This window comes from Beta vulgaris, chromosome 4 (genome assembly GCF_026745355.1).
Source record: "Beta vulgaris subsp. vulgaris cultivar EL10 chromosome 4, EL10.2, whole genome shotgun sequence".
NCBI classification, from domain to species: domain Eukaryota; kingdom Viridiplantae; phylum Streptophyta; class Magnoliopsida; order Caryophyllales; family Amaranthaceae; genus Beta; species Beta vulgaris.
The window spans coordinates 24004404-24014313 of NC_079205.1; the positions used below are offsets into that span (position 1 = coordinate 24004404).

The 9910-nt window shown below is 38.4% G+C and overlaps 1 protein-coding gene across 1 annotated transcript; it reads right to left on the bottom strand.

The window, feature by feature from the left end:
* Positions 1–6524: 6524 nt before the first annotated feature.
* LOC125496571 (uncharacterized) lies at positions 6525–7958 on the bottom strand. The gene has a single exon (XM_048642071.1). The coding sequence runs from the start codon at positions 7956–7958 to the stop codon at positions 6525–6527; it is 1434 nt and encodes a 477-aa protein (XP_048498028.1).
* Positions 7959–9910: the final 1952 nt, after the last annotated feature.

Sequence of the window (9910 nt, forward strand, 5' to 3'; positions counted from 1 at the left end):
AGAGGTTGAATTTTATTCTTAATAAATCTTTGATAAGGTGCTCAATTGTAGGAGCATGTCCGGAAAGATTTACCTATGTAAGCTAGAAGTTTGGCCGCTTCATCAAGTCTAAGGCTTGACTTGGAATGCTTATGAATGGATATGGACACCAAGGCTTCATAGGTGTCGGAGGTTTTAAGAACCTAGTTTATGTTTGTGTGTATTAGTAACTTCAATAATTTGTAATGGTTATATGATTCAAAGCTTTGTCTATCATTATGATCTAAATTATTGTAAAGATTACTTTTACTAAATGGAAATTCAATCGTTAGATATTTCCATGATGCATGAACATGGTGTTTGCGATTTATAGCAAGTTGAAAAACTTTTCAACATTACCCTATAAATGGGAGGAGGATTGTTGGAACATTTATAGGGTAATGGGTTTGAAACTCATAAGGATATGTACTAGAAGAGGAGGAGTCTAGTATGCAAAAGGCTAGAGTGCATCAAGTGGCAAAACGCATTGATAAACCAAGGGAGACAGAAGACTGGCCGCGAGTCGCGACAACCGTCGCGAGTCGCGACCAGTGTCCCGTCGCGAGTCGCGACAGGCGTCGCGGGTCGCGACCAGCGCCTCGCGACTCGCGAGCTTTTTCGCGAGTCGCGACGTGTCTTCTGCCTTGGAATGCGAAAAGATGCCTTGACGGTTTTATGTCCGTTGTGATGTTATGGCTTCATTTTAATGACCTTTAAGGTCCTTAAATCAGCTGATTAAAGGCCTTTGATGGGTGATTAAAATGGGGGTTATGGTTTAGCTACTCTAGTCAATGAAAGGTTTATGATTCCTATATAAACCTTGGGATTCCTATGAGTGAGGGGTTGGAAGAAAATCAGAATTTTCTATTCTATACTCTCTCAAATACTTCTTGCTTAGCTTAAGAGAAAACTTGCAATCTTCTCTTGAGTGTTCTTCACAAACACAAAAGACAAGTTCTTATTTGATTCACTTAGAAGATCATCTAAGTGGATTGTTCTCTCCATTGTATCTCATTAGTTATTTCGTGTTAACCCGGTGATCCTAGAGGGGCGAAATTAAACTAATAGGAAAGCGTAGTTTCCGTGCCTTGGAGTGGATATCCGGTTCTCTCATTGATCACAAACTCTAACATGGGGAGTGCAGGGAGGTGGGGAGTGCAGGGAGGGGGGTAGTGTAGGGAGGGAGGGAGGGGGGTAGTGCAGGGAGGAGGGTAGTGCAGGGAGGTGGGAAGTGCATGGGGTGGGCAGTGCAGGGAGGTGGGGAGTGCAGGGAGGGGGGTAGTGCAGGGAGGGAGGGAGGGGTAGTGCAGGGAGGAGGGTAGTGCAGGGAGGTGGGGAGTGTAGGGACGTGGGGAGTGCAGGGGGTGGGGAGTGCAGGGAGGGGGGTAGTGCAGGGAGGGAGGGAGGGGGGTAGTGCAGGGAGGGGGGTAGTGCAGGGAGGGAGGTCCCAGATAACATAAAACCGAGACATAACATAAAACGAGCACGAAAAAATCTACTTCTAAGAGCTACAACGGTCTCCTTGTACATATATTGAGGTCCCAGATTCAGAGAGAATCATCATATCTGTTTTAAGTGACAGACGTATGATAAAGCTAGGGTCATTTCGACCAAAATGACAAACAAAAGTAGATGTCATTCAGGTCTACATTCCACAAAATCATCCACCAAAACTAGGAGCTCGTAAAGATACCATGTAAAGGCACATATAGCTGAATGAGCATCAGCTTATTACAAGACAAAAAAAGATATAAAGTATGTTCTCAACTCTGTTTTAAGGTGGGTTTCTCGATTTTGGGTCATAATAAAGTGATACTTTTTAAATCCAAAAATTAAGCTAACTTTGGCGCTGAAATGTAAAATCGCGATACCTTGACTTTGGGATCTATATTGTTTGATTTTTGTGGTCATGTAAACTTTTACCTGTGCTGGTTGCTTGTGGCCTTATGGGAGAAGTCATTGACAATTCATGTATTAGTCCAGTACATCAAAATCAAGAAGTAAATCATGATAAACCTGCTGAGCAGTCCAGTACATCAAAATCAACAAGTAAATCATGACAAACTCTAACATAAGAATGTTCTAAAAAGTTGAGAAAAAAAAACAGTGAGGAATATAGTACTGAGTACTGACAGGAATATATACTGTAATATGCATCATGGCGGCTTATCTGTTAATAAAGCTCATACTGTCAGAGTTTGGAACATGTGTTTTCTTCTCTATAGCAATATTGGTCTGGGAAAGTATGATTTTCTGATGAAATTTATGTTTTTGGGATCAAAACATAAACTAGACAGACTTGTTTTAGTGGTACCTGAGTTACATACTTGTAAATGCACAAGTTACCTATATTATTGTAATTTGTTACATGAATAGGAGTATTATATATTAGATAACCATGAGTTTTTTTAGAAAAATATTATTTGGGCACTTAAATCACCTGAGATTACTACAGAAAAATGTGGTCATATAAAGATGAAGGCAAAGTGAAGTGAAAATCCATATAGTTGGGAACTAGCCCAACAAATACCCAAGGATACGGTAAAGTATCAGTAACAGCCACTTAGACAACTTCTGTGTAATAATGGAAACTTCCACCAGGTTAGCATTTATGTTTATGGAAGTTTCAAATACATCACTCTGTAGTAACAGAAACTTGGATTTATTTTTGGGACAATCTGAATGACAAATAATATAGGACAGAGGGAGTACTAACCAAGAACCAAGGGGAGCAGTTTGAAGCAATCCATCCAGCAATAAACACCCACAGCATCACAGTTTTCATTTGCAAATAGCTGATACTTATTTTCGTTTGTTTCTTTCAATTTATATATATCAATCTTTAGCGTACCTTCATGGTACAGTAACTTGATTGTTGTTGATCGAATTCTTGTTGAATCTATACTATTTTGAGAGTATGTAGTGAGGGCTAATGGCAAGCATAGGCGGGTTTCATATCTCACTTGCTATCCTTCTATAGTTTTTTTTGAGGGTAAAAGACTATCTTTTATAGTTAATTATAAACTGAAATACAGTTACAGAACTACAGATTGTTCAGTACATAAAGTGTGGTGTGGGATGGGGTTTTATGGTAAAACAAAAAAAATTCCATTACCTTTGGGCTACAGGTTATCATCCAACTCAAAGGTTATCTCAATTCACAGTTACCACAAACAACAAACACACTTAATAACACTGCACTACAATAATCAATTACTATAACAACATCTAATAAGACTCACAATTCTTCTGACACAACAATATTGGATAGAACAGAGGTAATAAGATAGATATGGAGGAGTTATAGAGTCAGTATCAAAGAGCTAACATCATAATGTTTCTTCCACAGCTAACACATTGATAAATTAGGCAGCAAAACATTGGAATAAGTGCAAAACAGCAGCAAAACAACAGCATTTTAAGAAAGGCATAGGTATGGAGGAGCAAAACAGCAGCAAAACATATTGGATAGAACAAAATTAATATCAGAGATATGGAGGAGCTATAGAGTCTTCATACCTGAGGCAATTTATGTTCACTAATAGGTTTAGTGTCGTAGTCCATTTCGCACAAATGAAAACTCGTGGGGGAAGGATTGGGTAGCTGATAGTGAAGCTCAGGTTCTTGTTGAGTCACAACATTCTCAGGCCAACGAACAACATAGGGCTCGGGCTCGGGCTCAGGTTCGGGATCGGGCTCGGGCTCGGGCTCTCGCTCTTGGTTTTGGGGTTGAGATTTCAAAGGGCTTAACATACCTTTAGACAATATAGAAAGCCCATTACCTCTAGTTAGTAATTGAGTGAAGAAGCCATCTTTTTGCCCTTGTCCAGTTAAGCTGCTTTGTTGTATCCCTTCAGATACTTGGCCATCTCTATGACCACCCAAACCACTAAACTGCCCACCATCTTGGCTACCAAAAGTCCCTATTATACTTGCACCGGCCATAAATTGTTTCATCTGCTCTTGGGTTAAGCATGACATCATAAAAGTCATCATAAATTGTTGGTTGTCTTTCATATGTCTCATCTCTGACATAAGGTTAGTTATTTCGGCTCGCATCTGACTGGGTGGTGTTGGACGAGAAAATCTAAAGTACTCCGTGTTTGTGATGCCTGACTCAACACCCCTAACACGTCCACCATGCTCGGGCTTCTTGAGTGCTCTAGCCAAAATATCATCTCGACCACCCTCTATGACAATTTCACCTTTTTCCGATTGCGCCTTCAATGCATTCTTAAGATAATAGTGAAGAAACAAAAGTTAAGTTAGAGTATATAGGACAAAGATTTTAGATTTTAGATTTTAGAAAAATGTCAAAAGGAAATCTATTTTACGATTGCATTAGCAGTTTCATGGTCGATTGGATTGTCAAATGTTACTATTCCATCTTTCACAAGTGAATGAGCTCTGATCCATAACTCATGGCGAGGCACTTGCTCGACGTGGATCCCTTGTTTCTGAAGTTCATTCGCCTAACATTACATATAAACATATTTAGAATAATTAACAAAATCAAGGCCATATAATATAACCGATATTCACATAACTTACAATCTCATCTTCATAGTATTGGTACCCACGGGAGCTTCCTCGATAGCTTGAAACTTTCAGACTTGATCGCTTTCGACTTTCTTCACTAAGCTCCTTGAAATAGTATAGATACAAAGTTAGAACTTAGAACAAATAATATTCTATTTGCATAACCAAAATAAAGAATATGAAAAATATTAAATATTATGAAACCTTAAACTTTTCGGTAGTGCACATTTCCTTAAATTTATCCCAAGCAGGTTGAAGGATAAAAGGATATTTCCATGGTGGCTTTTTTCTCAACCTTCCAGTGGACTTGCTGTACAACCATAACTTTCTTAATCTTGTCTTGAAAGCCCTCCATCGATCATTAGCACGAGACAAGATCCATTTTCTACGGTCTTTTTGTACTGTGAACCCCTTCTACAAAAACGAGCAAATGAAAATATGCACAAGCAAAGCCTCAGAGGATGATCAAGTCTGCTGTAAAGCTAAAAAAAAGGGGAATTAAACCAAAGACAAGCAACCGACAGCATCCAGGTTCACGTTTCACAATCACAGCAATAAAAAGTATAATCTAAAAGAGAAAAGAGAAGGCCAACCAGGGTAATACAAGTGCAAATACTTGACAATAAATTCTTAAGAAAAAAAAACCGACAACAGATACATGCACAGGCTGTGTATGGGGTGGGCAGTGCAGGGAGGTGGGGAGTGCAGGGGGTGGGGAGTGCAGGGAGGGGGGCAGTGCAGGGGGTGGGGAGTGGAGGGAGGTGGGGAGTGCAGGGGGTGGGGAGTGCAGGGAGGGGGGTAGTGCAGGACTATCAATCTGGAAGAGGAAGTATATAGTAATCTGCCTGTGCAAAAACAGATTGTATAATATACCTTATAAGGAGGAAACATGTGCTTACCGTGATTATATCATATAACTCGTCTAATTTAGTTTTCGGAACATCCTTCCAACTATCATAGGTGATGCACACTCGTTCTCGAGTAACTACACCAATATAGGTGGTAAAAGTGAGGCGGTTATCACCACGTGGAGTCCTCCGAATTGGATGCCAATCTAAAGAAATTTTGTTTCCATTTTGAATAGCTTTCCCCACCTTAGCCAGTACGGTACGTCCCCTCTCATCATCACGATTACACTTTTCAACATCAGAATCATCAGAAGAGGTTGGATCACCTTGAGAGCACACTTGCTTTTTCTTCTTGGCCATAAAGCTACAAAAATTGCAAATAGAGAAGCCATTAAAAATATAGTAACATTGACAGATAACATAACATGATGCATTTCTTATTAAACATTAGATCTAATTGATGCATATACTCTAAAACCTTTTTAAGGCTAGATATTAGCAGGTTATAAAAAAGTAAAACAACATCAACACACCTCACTTGTTTGTACGACGACGCTTTCTAGGTGTTATAATGACTGACCTCTTCTTATCAGCTGGATCAGTGACGTAAAATACTTGCTTCGCCTGACTAGCTAATATATATGGATCTTCCTTGTGACCAAGCTTGTCAAGGTTGACTAAAGTGAAGCCTAACTCATCATACTCGACTCCGGCATGTGAATCAACCCAATTGCATCTAAAAACCAGTATCGAAAATCCAATATATTACAACTCAATGATTTCCTGAATGACCCCATAATATGACATTTTACCACATACAGGATGCTTGTCTTTAGAAATAGCAAAATGCATAGCCTCAGCTTCAACTGTTACCCCACTATTCTGCATAGTGCTATTTTCATCTTGATCTCTAGTGTAGAATGTACAACCATTTATGACATATCCTGAATAGAAAGAGGCATTGAAATTAGGTCCATAAGCTAGATTCTTGAGTCGATCAGAAATGGAATGGGATGAATCTTCAAGCTCTTTCATAACTCGAGTTTTCAACCATGTGCTGAATGATTTGTTATGTTCACTTAGTAATGATTTCTCATTTCCTCTTCGATTGTATTGCCTTTAATAAGCAATGTGCTGCTTAATATACGGTGCAACTTCATCCTCGTTAAAGAGAATATAAGTGTGCGCCATGTACCACTGCTCATGAGACAAGTCAAGTTGCTTACGACCTAAAGTACCTTTTCCTTCCATTCTTCCACTATGCCGTGATATAGGAAGCCCAATCGTCTTCGCATTTTCTAAAAATTCACTACAATATCCAACAGCATCTTCATAAAGGGCTCGCTCAGCAATACAACCTTCCGGTCTAAAGTGATTTTTGACATATCCCTTATAAGTTTTCATTTGCCTTTCAAAGGGATATTGATTTCTCAAATAAACGGGACCACAATATCTTACCTCTCTCACCAAATGAACAGTTAAATGAACCATGACATCGAAAAATGATGGAGGGAAGTACATCTCTAATTGGCACAGAATGATGACAATTGAAGTTTCCAAAGAATTAAAGTCTTTAGGATCTATGACTTTGCTATATATTGCATTAAAGAAAGAACATAATCTGATAATAGCAAATCGAACTTTTTTAGGTAAAATTGAACGAATAGCCACAGGTAATAAGTGTTGCATCAAAACATGGCAATCATGAGACTTAAGACCCACGAGCTTCATATTTCCCATTGAAACAAGACTTCGAATATTAGAAGAATAACCCTCAGGTACTTTGACACCCGCTAAACATTCACAAAATTCTTTTTTCTCTTTCCTAGACAGTGTATATGTAGCTGGAGGCAAAAAATTTCTATTGTTTCTTTCAACGACGTGGAGTTCTTCTCTGATCCCAAATGCTTTTAAATCTTCTCTAGCACTAACACCGTCTTTCGTCTTTCCTGAGATATTCAATAGTGTTCCAACTAAGCTATCACACACATTCTTCTCAATATGCATCACATCTAGAGAATGTCTGACAAACAAAAATCTCCAATAAGGCAAACGCCATAACTCGCAACATTTCTTATATCCCTGTTTAGGAAGTTTGGTCCCATGGTTCTTTCCAAATGTAATCTCAATATCATTAACCTTTTCAAACACCTCTGTACCACTCAAGACTCTTGGACGTCCCCTTAGTTCCTGTTGCCCGTCAAAAGCCTTTTTCAATTTACGATACGGATGATCATATGGCAAAAATCGACGATGTACATCAAAGATATCCTTTCCAGATGATGGAAGCCACTTTCCCCTTGTACCATCTTCACATATAGGACAAGGGTGTTTTCCTTTCGTAGTATACCCAGAAAGATTACCATAGGCTGGATAATCTTGAATGGTGCAAAATAACATTGCTTTAAGGTTAAACGTCTCATTTCGGTGTGCATCATACACTTCTACACCTGAATCCCATAGCATCTTCAAATCATCAATGAGGGGAGCTAAGTACACGTCAATGTCATTTCCAGGTTGTCTAGGACCAGAAATCAACAATGAAAGCATCATGTACTTTCTTTTCATACATAGTGAAGGAGGTAGGTTGTAGGTAACCAAAATTACTGGCCAAGTGCTATAGGTGCAACTAAGGGAGCGAAATGGATTCATACCATCGGTGGATAATGCAAGGCGTAGGTTTCGTTCTTCTTTACCAAACTCGGGGAATTTTCCATCAATAAACCTCCATTGCGGGGAGTCAGCTGGGTGTCTGAGTTTATCATCCTTAATTCACCATTATGATGCCATGTCAACTTTTCAGCATCTCCCGCATTTGAAAAAAAACGTTTAAATCTTGGTATTATAGGAAAGTACCACAAAACCTTAGCTGGAACTCCTTCTTTCTTCTTATACCGTGAGGCATTGCAAACTGGGCAACTCTGTAATGATTCACGTTCATTTCTATATAATATGCAGTCATTAGGGCAAGCGTGGATTTTTTCATAAGACAAGCTCATTGAGGACAAAATCGTTTTTGCCTCATATGTATTACTCGGAAGGACATTATCACTAGGAAGCATATCTTTCACTAATTCAAGGAATTCAGTAAAACCTGCATTGCTCAACCCATGACCTGCCTTCAAATTATATAACCTAAGTACACTTGACAATCTTGTATACCTTTCACACCCTGTGTACAAGGGCTTTTCAGAATCAACTAACAATTTCTCCAACGTAGAAGGATTCTCATCAAACTTATCATGAACATCCCGCAACATATCTTCTAACCTATCACCTTCATCGACAGTAGGACCTTCCTGCACGTTTTTTCTAGAAGAATCTTCCTTATCCTCCCCATACCACATCCAAACAGTATATGTTCTATCAAAAGCCGATTTGCTCAAATGATTAAGTATTTCATCTACTCTTTTATGCATAAAATTATGGCACCTAAAACAAGGACAAGGTAACCTAGTACGACCTCCAGAGTTCTTAACAACAAAATCGATAAATTCCTTTACTCCGGCCATATATTCGGGATCACCCGGTTTTGACTTTGATATCCAACTGCGATCCATATCTACAATTTAGTGTCTTTGAACTGTTGTGTCGTCTACATTAGCAAAACCCAATAAGCATAAAATTAATGAACTAATAGAAGAGCAGCTATACCATCTTTGTAGAAGATTCTTAATGTTAAATAATTGTCTATACTATTAGATCCCTCATTATAGAGTGCCTGGTGAGTTTGTACTTTGTAGGCAAAATCTTCTGATTTCTCAGCTTCACAACTTCAGCAGACTAATGCCCTTCTGCTCTTGCTGTACTAGTATTCATTGTCATCCAAGTCTCTTAAGAGGATATGATCTAAAGTTAGTTATCTCTGACATGTAGGAACACAACTAGGCATGTCTCAAATTTACGAAGGAATATACAAAAAGCAACATAACAAAACACATCTTCAAGCAAATTGATAATTGTTTTTTATAATGTTTACACAATCACATCATCAACGTGGACCTAAACATAGATGGTATTCTTATATGCGCAAACATGATTCGTTTTCCCAAATACCAACTCAAAAGTATTCTTCCATCTATATAAACCTCTCTTGGAACCAACACAGCCCTGATGTGGTACCGGCTTTTACAATGAACAAGGATAAAAGTACTCCAATTTTATACTTTTTCGAAAATTTTCAGTAATCAAAACATTCTAAAAGAAATTCACTTGAAAGCTCCAAAAAAACATAAACCTTAACTATGAAGTACTCCAATTTTATATTTTTTCGAAAATTTTCTTCCCAAAAGAATCACAAATTGACGAAAATAATCACAAATTCCAGAAGAATTGATGAAAAGAATTAGCCAGAATCACAAATAGACGAATATAACAATGAAAAACTTGCTTACCAGACAAAAAAATTGCTCGAATACAAGTGCACCAATTTTATTTCTCGAAAATATCTTATCTTCCCAAATGAATCACCCATTACCCGAAGACAATCACGAATTCCAGAAAAA

Bases quoted from the DNA above. Each gene is read 5' to 3' on its own strand.
- LOC125496571 (XM_048642071.1), bottom strand. From the start codon at position 7,958: ATGATGCTTTCATTGTTGATTTCTGGTCCTAGACAACCTGGAAATGAC.